The 15796-nt window shown below is 34.2% G+C and overlaps 2 protein-coding genes across 2 annotated transcripts; both read right to left on the reverse strand.

Annotated features, from left to right (window-relative positions):
* Positions 1–9272: 9272 nt before the first annotated feature.
* On the reverse strand, positions 9273–11060 carry LOC111306179 (UDP-glycosyltransferase 74G1-like). Its single transcript, XM_022904088.2, has 2 exons — positions 10274–11060; positions 9273–10190 (listed from the first exon to the last, which is right to left on the reverse strand). Exons 1-2 carry the CDS (start codon positions 10925–10927, stop codon positions 9453–9455), a joined length of 1392 nt encoding a protein of 463 aa, XP_022759823.1. The 5' UTR covers positions 10928–11060; the 3' UTR covers positions 9273–9452.
* Positions 11061–12484: 1424 nt separating this feature from the next.
* LOC111306180 (UDP-glycosyltransferase 74E2-like) lies at positions 12485–14463 on the reverse strand. The gene is made up of 2 exons (XM_022904089.2): positions 13467–14463; positions 12485–13363 (listed from the first exon to the last, which is right to left on the reverse strand). Exons 1-2 carry the CDS (start codon positions 14121–14123, stop codon positions 12620–12622), a joined length of 1401 nt encoding a protein of 466 aa, XP_022759824.2. The 5' UTR covers positions 14124–14463; the 3' UTR covers positions 12485–12619.
* Between the last annotated feature and the right edge of the window lie 1333 nt (positions 14464–15796).

Below are 15796 nucleotides of genomic sequence, written 5' to 3' on the forward strand. Positions count from 1 at the left end.
AAGCCAGCCATGTGCATTGAACTTGGATTGAATGGCTAAAAGATAAGAACCAACGACCGTGCATCGCAAGGTAAGATTTAGATGAAATATTTTTAAAGAGTTTTTAAGGAAGGTACATGTATAGGCACCGGTAATACAAAACATGATCCGGTGACACGGTGACACGGTAACACGGTGAGACAATACAAAAGTTATATGAATAAAAGTAATAAAGATAAACTTAAAATTTTTTAAAAAATTATAAATAAGTTTAATAAAATTAAATTATTTTATTTTATATTTTATATCAACATAAATTATAATAGGTGATTTTGTATAAAATATGACACAAGTATAATATTTACACAATACGATAACACGAATTATTAAATTATAAGTAGATTAATTTTTATTATTTATTGTTTATTTAAATTATAAAATTTTTTTTATGTATTTCATTTCACGCACGTTAAGGGCATGAATATGGTTAATATCATATAAAAATGGTGTAATTTTTAAATTTTATAAATAAAATTAAAATATTAATATCATGTAATTTTTATAATATTTATTTATTAATATTTTAATATATTCTAAGAAAATATGTGTCATTGTGTAAGCCATATTATCCACTAAAGGAGTTAACAATGTATTAAATTAGTAAAAGGGTTCGGCGACGCCCAGGTTAAAATTTTTTATTTTTAAAATAGAAATTAATAAAAAAAACTTGCGATTTTTTAAATTAAAAAAAAGTTATTTTTGAGAAAAATAATATTGAAAAAAATATTGATTTGTGAATTTTGTTGATTTAAGATATTGTAACATTTTTTGTTTGATTAAAAAAAATATAAAATTACCTAATAAAATAATTTAGTAGAAAAGTGGTCCAAACCAAATGTCCCCTTAAGTTTTTTAATAGAAAGTATATATAGTTAGTTGATTTGATGAATTGAATTTGAAATTTGTCAATAAAAATATAATAAATAATTGATAAATTTTTATTTTTATTAATTATTCAAAGTTGTATTTATTTAATAAAAATTTTATTATATTTTTAATTATTTGAAAACAAGTATATTTTATTTTTATTATTATTGTATGAGGTTATTCAATTTATTCAATTAATAATTTTATTTTATTTTATTAATTTATTTATCATGGAAGATTATTGCGATTACCTTTCATGTCTATTCTATCAATGACATGTGATCTTGTTTCAACAATATACCTTCTTCTTTTGTCATATTAGCTCCACCAACAACTCAGCTTAATAGATAAACCTTGTCTTGTCTCCCTAAAGTATAGGTTTAGTCAATTTTTGTCAAAACTTTTCTCTCAAAGAGAAAGAGAAACATTTGAAACTTATCATTTTTCTTTTGATGGTTTTCGTAATACCTTATTAGTGCATCTCTTCTTCACTTTGTGGTATGTTATATGGTTTGGTTTGCCCTTTTATGTACCGTTGATCTTGGATTTGTAAAAACCTACATCTTGAGAGAAGTTCCTTCGTGTCTTTCAAATTTGGCATTTCAAGTTTTGAAACTTTTGGACACTTTTTGTAATCACCTAAAAATGACTCTTAACTTTATTTTTATTCGGCCATTGCCCCACCAGTAAATAGTTATTTTATATAATCAGGCCAATCATTTGAAATTTGAACTAAACATAAGCTCAGCCCAAAAAAGTCTCTCTGACACATTCAAAGAATCTATATTTATATATTAAAGCGATCTGAGAGAATAGTTGCTTGATATCAGTCCAAAATTTTAAATTTTCAAAATTACTATTTTACCCTAAAATAATCTAAATATTATAATTATAAAAATTGGCAGCAAAAAAAATCGGCCAACAACAAGAATCAAGCACCAGTAAAGAAAAGCAAGCAAACATCACTTGGAAGCAAAAAAAAAAAAAGCCGGTAACAATAAGAAGAACCAAGAGTAGCTACACAAAAGCAAGCAATAAAACAACAAAAAAAAAAAAAGTGAAGGGAAGATTCAGTTTAAGTTGTTGTAGGGAGTTTTAGATTTTCAAATTTGGTAAGGGAGAAGGTAAGAGGGAGAAGAACAGTATGCTGAAAGATGGAAGCTTTTGAAGCAATAATTAAGATTATTTTTTGTAAATCTAAGAGAATCGAGAAGGTTTTAGGAAAACCCAAATTGACGGAATGAAAGAAGATGTTGAGAGGAGTTAGTGATGAAATTTGGACTAAAAAACACGTTAGTTGGTCATGAATTCTAAAAAGCGGAGCTTGCTTTTGATTTTCTTTTGAAAAAATGCAAAATTTTAAAAAAGATAAGTTAAAGAGAGAAAATGAAAGATTAATAAAGAAAAAAAAAAGAAAAGTAAAAATTGGTTAAAAGAGAGAAAAAAAAGAAAGTGACGTACAAATAAAGAATAAAAAAGGATATATTCTTTGCTTATTAATCTCCCCCATCAACTTTGCAACGTGATTTGCTTAGAATTAGCGCCTCTCTCGGTATTAGTAAACCGACAAATTACCCATATCAAATCGAATCTCTTATTTTTAAATAAAATATATTAAATTTGTTGCTTTTAGGCTTTGTTTGATTGAAGAGTGACATGGATATATATAACGAATTTTTTTAATCCAATAATTAAGTTTTGACAACCAATTCTTTACTTTTTTAAGTTTACCATTAAATTAAATATTTTTCATCACTATTCATTTTCATCTTTTTATTGAGTAACTGACTTTATTCCGTAAGAAAATAATAAAAAATAATTTAATTTAAAAATTAAAATTTATAATTATTATTTGTTTTATAATTTAATCATTTGATTAACAGATTTTTATCTTTATTTTTTCTACCAAACAAAGTTTTAATGCATTTTGGGTCCATAGCCTTATTAATACTTCTTTTTTTTTTTTTATCTTTTGCTTTTTTTAGTCAAATTTCTTCTTTTCATTTATGAAAAATATCAATAGCAATGGAATTGTTATCGAGGATTTCAGGGCCTCCATCAATTCAATACATGTCCTCAGTAACAGTAAGCCCATGTTTAGCTAACATATGTGCTTCAGTGTTTCCATTTCTGCTGGTGTGCATGAAACAGCATCTTGCTAAAAGTCTAGCACAGCTCCTGGCTTCATCAATTATGACTCCCACAATGGATAGATCTGATTCAGTTGACTTCAGTCTTTTAATTACTCCCAAAGCATCCCCTCAATCTCTACACATTGAAGACCCAAATTCACTGCAAACTCGATCGTCTTCATTACTGCTATAGTTTATACCATAAATGGATCCACAACCCTGTTTACTACAGCAGATATTGCTCCTATAACCTCGCCCTCTGAGTTTCGTGCAATGATACCTATCCCGCCCTTCTTCCTTTCCTTATCAAAGGCCCCATCGAAGTTTAGCTTGTAAATAACCCTTAAAGGAACTTTCCAGGTCACCGTAACCAGTTTTGGTGCATTGCTTTCAGCTACATGTGCTTTGTTATAATCATCTATATACTGCGTAATGAAGGTTGCCACCACTAATGCTTCTTTTCTTCCTTCCCCATGCAGTTCTTTGTTCCTCTCGTTCCAGATTGCCCAACCATGACTGGTAACTGCTGGAGTTGCTTATGATTCAACGTGTTTATGGCCTTCAATATCCATTCATCGTCTTCTTCCTCGGCTGTGAACATGTCCCAGTTAAAATGGACCAGTTGCCAGACTTCACGCACTTTCGGACACGTTATCAAAGCATGTTGGATAGTTTCTTCTGTTTGGTTGCATCTGGAACACACACTGTCAACTTGCATTTTCCTCCTCGCCAAGGTGTGTATTACGGGCAAGTACCCATGACAAGCTTTCCATGGAAGTACTCTGAACTTGCTCGCCACTTCTGCTTCCCATATTTTCTTTCACTGTACTTGTATGTCATGGCCCTTATTTCCTGACGTCATATCCCCATCATTGCAGAGCAACCAATATCCGCTTTTAACAGTGTACATCCTGCTATTATTGAAATGCCATACCATCACGTCTGGAGAGCCAATTATACTCACTACTATTGTGATTATTATCTCTGCCACATCAGCAGAGAAAGTGCTTTGGACCAGCTGCATTTCCCACTGCATGGTAATTTCATTTATGTAATCACTTACAAGGCAATTCTCGTCCCACTCGTCCCTTGTGGCATCGGGTAGGCAACTGTGACTAGATGGCAGCCATTTATCTCCAGGTTCGAATGGTTTTGCCGTTTCCCACCCTCCATCGAACTCCTTGTTCTAAAACTCTTTTTGTTTCCCAAATGCTCCTCCATATTAGCGAGGGATTGTCACCTAGTTTAGATTCTAACAAGGATGTACTTGGGAAGTACTTTGCTTTCAATACTCCACAGGCCAACGTGTTTGTGTTTGTCAACAATCTCCAACCTTGTTTTGCTAACATTGCTTGATTGAACTTAACCATATCCCTGAATCCCATTCCTCCTTCTGTTTTAGGCTTGCACATCTGTTTCCAGCTCATCCAGTTGATACCTGTCCTCTCATTTCCATGCCTCCACCAATAGTTGCTGATTGCACAATTTATTTCATTGCACATAGTTATTGGCAGCCTAAAGCAGCTCATTGTGTAGGATGGGATGGCTTGTATTATTGCTTTCATAAAAACCTCTTTCCCGCCCATTGAGAGAGCTTTGTTTGACCAGCTTGCTAATCTTGAGCTTATCCTGTCTTTCAACCCTCTGAATGCACGTTTCCTGTCTCTCTGCACCATGAAAGGCAGTCCCAAATATTTCTCTAGGTTGGAAGTGATTTGAATTCCAGACTTCTTTAATCTCTTTTTGTTGAGTCTCTGTTGTGTTACTACTGAAATACAGTGTGGACTTGTCGAAATTGACTCTTTGGCCAGAGCTATCTTCGTATAACTGTAGCACGTACCTCACCTTTTCGCTTTCGCTCCTATTTGCACGGCCAAAAAGGAAGCTGTTATCAGCAAAAAATAGGTGAATAACTTTGGGTCCAGATCGGCTTGCCTGTATTCCCCCCAAGAAACCTTCGCGTTGATTTTTTGCTAAAAGTGCTGAGAGACCTTCAGTACAAATCAGGAAAAAGTAAGGAGATAATGGGTCACCTGACGAAGGCCCCTTTCAGGTTGAAAAGAATCAGTTATGCATCCATTAACCACAATAGAATAAGAAATAGTAGTAACACAGTTCATAATAATATCCACCCACCGTGAATGGAAGCCCATCTTACCCATCATCCCTTTTAAAAAATTCCATTCTACCCTATCATAGGCTTTGCTCATGTCAAGTTTCAGTGCAAACACACCCTCTTGTCCCTTTTAGTTTTTTCCTTTTCCAAGCATGGATCATTTCACAAGCTACCAAAATGTTGTCCGAAATTAACCTCTCAGGAAAGAAGCGCTTTGTGATTCATTAATGCAAGTGGGAAGGAAACTTTTTAATCTATTGACAATAATTCTAGCTAAGACTGGTTTTTTGGGATTGAAAAAGGTTTTTAAAGTATCCAGTGATAATTGTTTGAATATCATCCTTCTTTTCACACCAATCCCCAACTTCTGACATGAAACCCCGAATCTGATTCTTCTTCCTTCTTTGAGAAGCTTGCGTATGGCAAAAGGCAGTGTTTCGATCCCCTTCCTTCAGCCAACTAATTCTTGATCTTTGCATCCAAAACGACTCCTCATTTTTTAGTAACAGGTTCATTTCGTCCTTCCTTAACATGTCTTAAGATAAAGGACTTTGTTGAATGTTTTGGATTTCCCTTTTTACAACTTCAATTTTGTTCCTTATTCCCATGAACTTTTCCTTATGCCAGCTTATCAAATTATGGCTTCCTGTCATCATTTTTTGTTGCAATGTACCTTGTGTTTCTTCAAACCACGAATCATGAACAATCTTTGCACATTCATCCTGCTTGGCCCACATTGATTCAATCCAAAATCTCTTTGTCCTTTGTCTTGCCCATTTTCATTTTCTCACCACCATTCACAGCAAAATGGGTGTATGGTCTGAAACCGAAGACGTTAAATGTGTAACACCATGGTTTGGGAACATCTCACACCAAGCTCTATTGGCAACAGCTCTATCCAATCTTTCCCGTACGGTATTTTCAACTTTTCGACCCCTCGCTCATGTGAAAAAAAGTCCATGGAATCCCAAGTCTTCCAACTCACAATCTTTTAGTGTTGTCCGAAAATCCATCATTTGCATCTCTCCTTAAACAGGTACCCGTTTTCTTGTTATTCCACATTTCATTAAAGTCCCCGAAAACAAGCCAAAACTTATTGTTTTGTTCTGCAAGCTGACATAAAAGTGCCCACGATTCACTTCTTTTGCTAGATTCTAGCTTTCCCTAAAATCCCATGATTCGCCAATGATCTGGGTTTGAATTCACTGCAACTTCCATGTCAATGTGTTTTTTAGATAAACTCAAGAGCTTAAGGTCCCCCTTACTTCTCCAAAACATAGTAACACCACCACTTCTGCCCTCTGATGAAACACCTATACAAGCTGTCATTCTGCATTTTCTTCTAATCCTATCGAGTTTCGTTGCATATAGCTTTGTTTTACTGAGAAAAACTACATAAGGATCTTCTTTATTGATCAGCACCGTTAGAGCTCGAATTACCTGTGGGTTCCCAAGCCCACGGCAATTCCATGCTAAGCAATTCATGGCCATCGGCCGTACTGATGATCAGTCAACGCCGCTTCTTATTCTACGTTCTTCCCATCCCTGCCTTTATTGATTTTTATGGCCACTTCCTCTGTTTCCCTGTTGTGCTCTTCCTGCATGTCACAAAATTTGCGCTTTCCCATTTCTACAAGACCCCTTTCATTTTCAGTTGATACTTCCTTTGCCAGCTTTTTCCACCTTTTGCATGCAGTTGATTTTTCCATATTTAATGCTGTCACCTTTTGCATGTTGGACTTTACGTTATTTTCTCCATCCCTGGTTCCCTGCGTACCGTTATTCGTGATATCTTCCTCCTTCAAATGTGCCTTGAAGAATTTTTCCATGTTGGCTTCATTCTCTTCCCCGTCATTCTCCACGTCCTTGCATCCTTGTATGCATGTTTCCTTACGATTTTCCTCCATTACTGATTTCTTTCCTTTCCATGCCATCTTCACTACGGACCATGGTTGACCTCGAAATTCTAGCGATCTGTTTATTGTGTATGATCTCTTGTGATCTGCCGTTATTAAAAAACACATCCTTGTTATCACGTGGTTCCGCCGAAATTATAGGATCTTCCATTTGTAACTTACTATTCAGTTTTCTGCCGCCTGCCTCTGAGCTGCCCCGTCCTCCGTCGCTATTCACACCTTTCTCCGCCTCCTGGCCATAGCTTGGGTGGTAGTTGTATCTATTGTATGGGACTGTGAAGGCCGTGTATACTCTCTTCGATGGGGAGACCTGTAACCAGTCCCCATATTGTCATTCAGTATCATCTTTGCCTTCTCTTCCAGTATCTAATTTGCATTCTACCTCTCTGTGTCCTAGCAACCCGCATTTATAATAAAAAATGGTTAACCTTTCATACCTCAATATTCCCCGTATCACATTTCTTCCTTTGGCAATGCTAGTCAATGTCACAAACCTTCTTAAAGGTTTCGATATGTCAATATCAACCCTTAAACGAAGAAAACTTCAACTTCCCTGAGTTGAAGTGTTTTATCTGCCCCCAGAAAACATCCTATCTTCGAGCCTATTTGTTCTGCCATTTCAATATTCATCGTGTTCAACGGCAGCCCGTATACTCTTACCCAGAAGCTAGCTCTGTTGAAAACGTAATCGGTTAACCTCAAACTCCCATCGTAGTTCTGAAACAACACAATGTTCTTATTAAAAGACCACGGTGAACCCTCCATCAACCTTTGTTTGTCCCTTACGCTACGTTTGGATAATCAGCAAAAGAAAGGAAAGCAAAGTAAAGTGAAAGAAGGAAAAGTTTTTTAAAGGAAAAAAAAAGATATAGATATATATATATATATATATATCTTTATTTTGATAGTTAAAATTAATAAAAAAATTAAAAAAATGTGAAAAGAGAAAGAAATGATTTATTATATTATTTTTTATTATAACTTTTTATAATTGTTGCTTTTACTATGATATTTACAAGTATATGTTAACGCATTTAATATTTTTATATTTTTATTTTTTTATAAAAATAATCATCGATGAAATTTATAAAAATAAGAGAAAAAGATTAGAAATAATAAATTTATTAATAAATGATGTTTTATATTCTCAATCTAATTTTAAAATTTAAAATCATACATTTTTAATTTAAAAAAATTAATAAAGATATAATAATCATTTTATATTTTAAAAATTTTATATTTTCTTTTCCCTTCCTTTTCTTCTAATTTGAGGTAATTAAAAAATAAAAAAATTTGAGAAAAACCAAAAGGAGATAAATATGCATTTTTTTAATTTTTATTTATATCATATACAAAAGGGAAGGTTGGTGTCAAATAGCGTGGTCACAACTTCTTTTGACAGCTTCCAAACCACCCTTAACGTGCTGATCATTGCATCTCCGTTGAAGGGACGATTTGTTAATAGTTTTGTCACTAACCAGCTCTGACTTTCAGATGAATCTTCAATTTCTTTTACCTCATCAGCCCTGGATCCTTCTCTCTCATCCTCAGTGAGTACCAAGTTTCTCCAAAACCCTCTAACTCATCTGCGTTGTCCATGTTTATGCTACATGAGTCCCTTCTCCCGATCAATATATCATTGGAAACTTAACTGACAATCCCTAAAGAGTAATCCAAAAAGATGAAGTCATTAAGATTAGATATTTACAGAAGACTAAGACTAATACCTACTCCCACAGAGCAAAGGCTGAGGAGACTTTTCTGATTATTTGTTAATTTATGATTGAATCTGAAATCCCTTGAAGTCCTTTTTATTTCATTAAACTGGTAAAGAGAAAAAAAAGTTATATTTTTTTTATCTTTAGCTAGTATAGGCTATAAGGATTAATTGCCAAGTTATTATTATATACCCTTTTGAAGATCAAGGTTATGAATTGAATTTGCATCTTCTAAATAAACAATTGAATAAGCCAAATTAGTAGCTTTAACTTAGGAAACATTATTTGGACTTCAGGGAAAAAAATAAATAAAAAGGTCCAGCCGGCCGTCAATAAAAAATTTTGAAAAAGACAGGTGGGCCTCGTTGTCCCCCAGCGTGGTCTTTGTTTGACAGGGAGTTCAAGGTTGTCAGAATCGGATTGGATCACCCGACCAGATCAATTGGCAATTGTACCCAATTTTACCCAAAATCCATAAGGAAAAAACAAAGAACGCCAATCAGCTGTCTTTTATAGTTTCTCAACTTCTTATCCGGTACTTGATTTTCAACAATAATTCTTATTCATACAAACTCGTTGCAGTTCAGCAAATATCACTATGCAGCAAATTCCATGGCTGCCACGCTATCTTAAATAAATCCTAATTGAGAAAAAAGTTGAAACGCTAAAATTGAAATACTTGATTACTTAATTCAATTACAAATTGATCGATATTTTTGTCTGAACTACCACCTTCATCAATTGCTTCTTTCGCCATATTCTTCCACTTGATTGCATTCTTCTTGGCCTCTATGCCCTTCTCTCCTTCCATTAATTCCCTTATGCAATGGTCTACAATCTCTCTTCTCACAAAACCTTTCTCATCATCAGGCCGAGCTCTCACTCCAAATCCCCATACGTCCTCTACATGCTTTGCATTTGTGCTTTGGTCGGACCATTGAGGCATTGTCACCATCGGAACTCCTAGACACAGTGCTTCTATAACGGAATTTAAGCCGCAGTGGGTGAGAAAGCAACCTATTGACTCATGAGACAGCACCTCCAATTGAGGGCACCAACTCACCACCAAACCCTTCTCCCAAGTCTCCTCTATGAAATCCTTTGGCAGCTTGGCCTCCTCCGATTCCCTCACAACCCACAAGAAGTAGTAATTGCTCCCTTTCAATCCCCAAGCTACCTCTCTCATTTGTTCAACATCTACTTCTGCCATGCTCCCAAATGATACGTAAACAACTGAACCCTTCGGTTTGCCACTCAGCCAACTCATGCAAATGCCAGTCTTTGGCTTGAAGAGATTGATACCATAGTCTTCGTCATTTTCGAGTCTTTTGTCCAAGTACATAGATGGAAGAGTTGGTCCTACTGTCATCACCTTCCAGAATTTTGACATCCAATCCACCACCTAATAAAAATCCACAAGGCCAAAAAACAGCTTTTTAGGATCTATAAATTAATCAGTGTTAAATAAAGAAATAGGCACTATACCTCTTTCTCCAATTCGTAAAAAATGTTAAAAAATACCCAATCAGCTCCATCAACGTTGGAAAACTGATTCACTAACACATCAAACCAAGTCGGATACGATCCATAAAGAGCAACATAAGATGGTAACTCTGAAACTTCAAGTAGAGGCAATCCAGGAAGAGAAACATTAGTTCCAGGCAGTGGCAGCTGAAGAAGTCCCCTGTTAACATGGTAATACACGCTGTTGACAGCACACAATTGAGTAAAAAACACAGCCGAGAGCATCCCAAACTGCTTTGCAAGATCAAGTGCCCAAGGCAAAAACCCATCATATACAAGGGCGTCAACAGGATGACCAGAATCAGCAAGTTTCTTGATTAAACTTTCCAAACTCTTAGAGCCTACGGACCAGAAAGTTCGCACGTAAGCATCAGCGCTGCCAGCCTGATCATAGCCGCCTTCATCGAAGCCATCGGATATGGCTTGGATATCGAAAGAGCTGGTTGGATCGGAAAACGTGGAGGACTTGGAGAGGAAAACAGTGGTTACCAGAGTGACTTTGACGCCTTTGGCGACTAAGCGTTTACCGAATTGGAACATGGGGTTTATGTGACCTTGTGCAGGGTAAGGAACGATTAAAACATGGGCTTTTCTGGCTTTGTTCTCTTGCGCCATTTTCTCTTTATTCAGTATCAGTTTGCTAAGGCGGTCAGTCGTTCACCAATCTTAATTATCTGCCCTGCTCTGCTTCTCTCCTGGAGAAATAACAATTTATAGCGAATAATAAATTTCATGTGCATGTACATCACCTGGCGCAAGTATGACAAATAGTATCAAAGCGGGCCGCTCAAACCTCTAAGGATACTATCATGGGGCTCAAGGACAATAATAGCGCCAAACATCATAAGGTGGGGTTGATTCCCTTAACGGATTGATCAGGACGAGCAGAGTACTTGTCATGTGACGCAAGTGTGTGTTGAATTCCAGTATTCCACGGGCATGGTTTTGACTTTAAACACAAGTATTATCTGCTTCTTTAATAGGCTCTTTTGTTTTTTTAATTATCATTTTGGATTCAGGTCTAAACCCATGTCATGCATGTTCAAATTGTCGATGAATTAAAACTAGTAAGTAGCAACCATTACATAACTTTTTTTTTTTTCAGAAAATGAGAGTCTTGTCAGGCGTTTGAGAAAAAGAAACCTACATTTTCTTTTGGATAAATATACGTTTATCAACATAAGCGGATGCTTTCCGTCCAACTGAGGTTGATTATTACATTTTTCTTTTAAATTTCATCCTCTGTTTTTTTTTTTAGTCAAAAACAAAGGAAAAAGCCAAAGAAAGATATAACTATAGCCAAAAAATCTAGTGCTATTGGCAATCTATTTAATTTTCTCTTATAAAAGTACTAGTCAAAATTTGTTAGCAATTATAGATTTAAGATTTTTTTTAAAATGTTTATTTCTAATATATATACAAATTTATTGGTGAATTTATCAATTTTGTCAACAGATATATGTCTAAAAAATGTTTCGAGAATGCCCAGAGAATTTTTTTTTTCAATTTTTTTATTTTTTTATTTTTGAAGGTATTCATGAACACCATACTTTATGTTTTGGATCCGTCTCTATTTATCAAATTGAAATATGAAATTAGTTTTTACTATTAATTACTATACTTTAATAACTAAATTTATATACTTGATCCAAATTCAGTGAGACCAAAATCATGATATTTCATAAACCATGCAATATTGAGGTAGCTGCTCCCTTGCCCTATTTGTGGATCCACCCGTCATTATTGTAATTTATTAACACAGACATTCCTATCAATTAATACGTCGAGAATTATAATAAACTCTAAAAATAAACTTTTTTCTATACTCGCTCAGTCGCTCTCATTTTTTGTGTCTTAGGTTGTATTATTATTATTATTATTATTTAGCTTTTCTTTTTGATTCATACGCTAAAACAAAAAAAAAGAAAAAAGAAAAAGAAAGAATGATAATGGTTACTAATTAATACTAAATAGAGCATTCCACAAGTCGTGTTGTTGCCCACCCGGAGGGCCAGATCCATGAACCCAGTCAGCCGGACCAATTTGCAAGCCCAACCCCCGAAAATCTTTTATTATAAAATAATTAGTTTTTATTTAATTTTTTTTATATTAATCCATAATAATTTTTTAATATTTTAATAATAAATTTAACTTAAATGAGTTTATCTCGGTTTTATTTTAATACAACCGGAACTGGGATTCTTACAATGGAGCAATCATGGCTGAAATAAAAGCAACTTGAAAGTAATTGAAATGACACAATATTAATCGCAATAGCTGCATTTGCTACAGAAAAAATAAATTTTCCTAAGCTTTTTTAGGAGTGGAACTGGAACATATGACCTTCGCAATGAACTCATCAATGTTTTTATCAGATCTTCCGCCTTCATCCACTGCTTCTCTAGCCAGTTTCTTCCATTTATCAGCGTTTCTTCTCATCGCTTCACCTCTTTCTCCTTCCATTATCTCCCTTATGCAATGTTCTATCGCTTCCCTTCTAACAATCCCTTTCTCATCAGCCGGAGCTTTAAGCCCCATTTCCCACACGTCCATGATGTACTTAGCATTGGTGCTTTGATCAGTCGATTGAGGCACTCCTACCATTGGGACACCCAAACTCAGAGCCTCCAAAGTAGAATTCCACCCGCAATGTGTAACGAAACACCCTGTCGATTCATGTCGTAAAACCTCTAGTTGTGGACACCATGTCACCACCAAGCCTTTCTCAGATGTCTGGTCGACGAAAGTTTTTGGGAGTTTTGCTTCTTCGGATGCTCTAACTACCCATAAAAATTGGCTTTTGCTCCCTTTTAAACCCCATGCAATCTCTTCCATTTGCTCAGCTTCTACAGCTGCCAAGCTCCCAAACGAGACATAAACAACAGATTGTTTTGGTCTGTCATTTAGCCATTTCATGCAAGCATCAATATTTGGCCTGAAGATGCTAAAACCATAGACTTTGTCGTCCTGGAGTCGCTTATCTAAGAACATAGATGGTATGGTTGGCCCAATTGTCCGCAATGGCCAGAGCTTTGCCAAGTAATCAGTCTCCTGCAAGAAAATTCATGACAGAAACAATAAGTTCGTGAAACTAAGACCTTATGAATTCGCCAAAGTCAGTTGTGACAACCAGTCAAACTTATAGTTGACTTACCTCTTTCTCCAACTCATACAATGTGTTAAAAAGCACCAAATCTGCGTTGTCAATATTGGCAAACTGATTCAGAACCATTTCAAGGAAAGCAGGGTATGATCCCCAGTCAGAAATTACAGAAGGCATGTCCTGTTGTTTAAGTGGAGGCAATCCAGGGACCAGAACTTGAGGTTCTGTGAGAGGAAGCTTGACAAAGCCCTTATATATATGGTAGTAAATGCTGCCAACAGCACTAGATTGAGTGAAAAAAACAGCACCAACTAGGCCAAACTTCTTGGCAACATCTAGACCCCAAGGCAAAAAAGCATCATAGACTATGCAATTTAAAGGGCAGCCTGATGCATTCAACTTCTCAACAAGCTGTATAAGAGTTTGAGGGCCAACCTGCCAGAAACGCTCCAGGTAGGCCTCAACACTTTCTGCTTCAATAATACCGCTTTCATCATAGCCATCGGATATGGTCTCAAGCGCAATGGAAATAGATGCTGCAGATCTATGTATGCTCCTGTACATGGACCGAGGAGTAGCCAATGTGACTTTGAGTCCTTTGCTTTCTAAGCGCTTAGAGAATTGGAGCAGAGGGTTTAAGTGGCCTTGGGTTGGGTAGGATAAAACCAAACAGTGAGCTTTGTGGGAGGCTCCTTCTACATTTTCCATTTTTGATCTCTTGCTGCTTGCTAGCTACCTCAAAGATTTACAGGAACTGCGCACAACTCGTAGCCGATGGATTTCAGGTGGCTTTGGCCTGGCCTCAGCGATGCTTTAGCTCACTTTGGTCGAGTCCTATCTCGTAATACTGGCAAAGGAGAGCAGTTCCAGCTGGCTCATATACCTGGGTTTGTACCAAGTATCAAGATCGGCAGGCTGATGGTTGGATCTAAAAATTGTACATATTTATTTACCATTAACCTTCCATTACAGGCTATGCCTTATTGTAATGATATTATGGTTCGTCGACATGATGGAAATAAATAGTTAGCAATTGCTGAAATTTTCTATAGACCACAAATCCAGATGATATTTCTCGACATCATCGACATCGTCATCACTTAGAGCAATATGACAGATAAAAGATCATTCATTATCAAAAGTTACTGATATGACAGAACTGGCGTGAAACGCATGGATTAGCGTAGTATTGTACTATTTTTTTCTGTTCTTATACATTGATTTAGCATGATAACGTTTAAATCTAATCAAATTCGATTTAATTTTTTTTAATAATAAATAATATTATAAAATTTTAAAATTTAATTCAAATTTAAATTAATTTTTTTAAATCGATTCAATTCAAATAAAATTTTATTAATTTTAGTTCATTAATTTTTAAAATTTAATTTTTTATATATTAATTTAATAGAATTTTTAATATATTTTAATAGATTTATATAAGAAATAGTTATTTTTGTTTTATAAAATTTTAAAATATATATAATTAATAAAAATATATACTTTAGTTTGATTTATATTTTTATTTTTTATATCTCAATTTAAAATTCAATCTAAATTTAATATATATTTAATATCCAATTTTAATTTAAATCAAATAAAAAAATCAATTTAAATTGAATCAAATATTATAATTTAGAAATGATTTTTAATTTTTTTAATTTTAATTAAAGAATTTGATAATTTTTAATAGTTTGATTTAATTTTTTCTATGTTTATTTGTAATTATACAATTCTCTTCTGATAATGATTTAAGAAGAAGACACTCTGTATACAAAAAAATTTAGAAAGCAAATTGAAAAGGATATAAAAGTAAAGCTGAATAAATGCACGAGAATTACCAAAAATGATTTCAATATGACATTTTTTGTCAAATTCAAAGCTTCACTCAAAAAATATTTTATTGATTTTATTTTTGGTAATTTTTGAATTACAAATGACATTTTGTATTTCCTTTTTACATTTTAGTGGAGTTTTTTTTTTTTTTTTTTTGCAAGCTTCGCTTGATTTGATGTATTTAATTTTAATATAGCATATTTGCCCTACTAAATTGGATAAATAAATTTTTTAATTATCCAAAATAATATGAATATATGTATTGTTATTTTAGTTTTTATATCAAATAAAATAATATTTTTTATTAAAAGGTGTAAGTATTATAAATTGATTGTTTTTGCTATCGTGGTTGTTTATTAAATTTTATATAATTTTTTTATATAAGTATGTTTTGATGATGTAAGTTTAAATACATTGGATAGTTATAAAATAAGCTTTATTACTTTATATAAATTGTTTGTAATTTTCTACCATTCACCAATTTATTAACTTTTTTTAATACTGTTATTTATTTTATATTTGAAAATTTGTAGGACATTTTGAAA

The sequence above is a fragment of the Durio zibethinus genome, chromosome 21, assembly GCF_047325235.1.
Source record: "Durio zibethinus cultivar Kanyao isolate XHJ-2024 chromosome 21, ASM4732523v1, whole genome shotgun sequence".
Taxonomy (NCBI): Eukaryota; Viridiplantae; Streptophyta; class Magnoliopsida; order Malvales; family Malvaceae; genus Durio; species Durio zibethinus.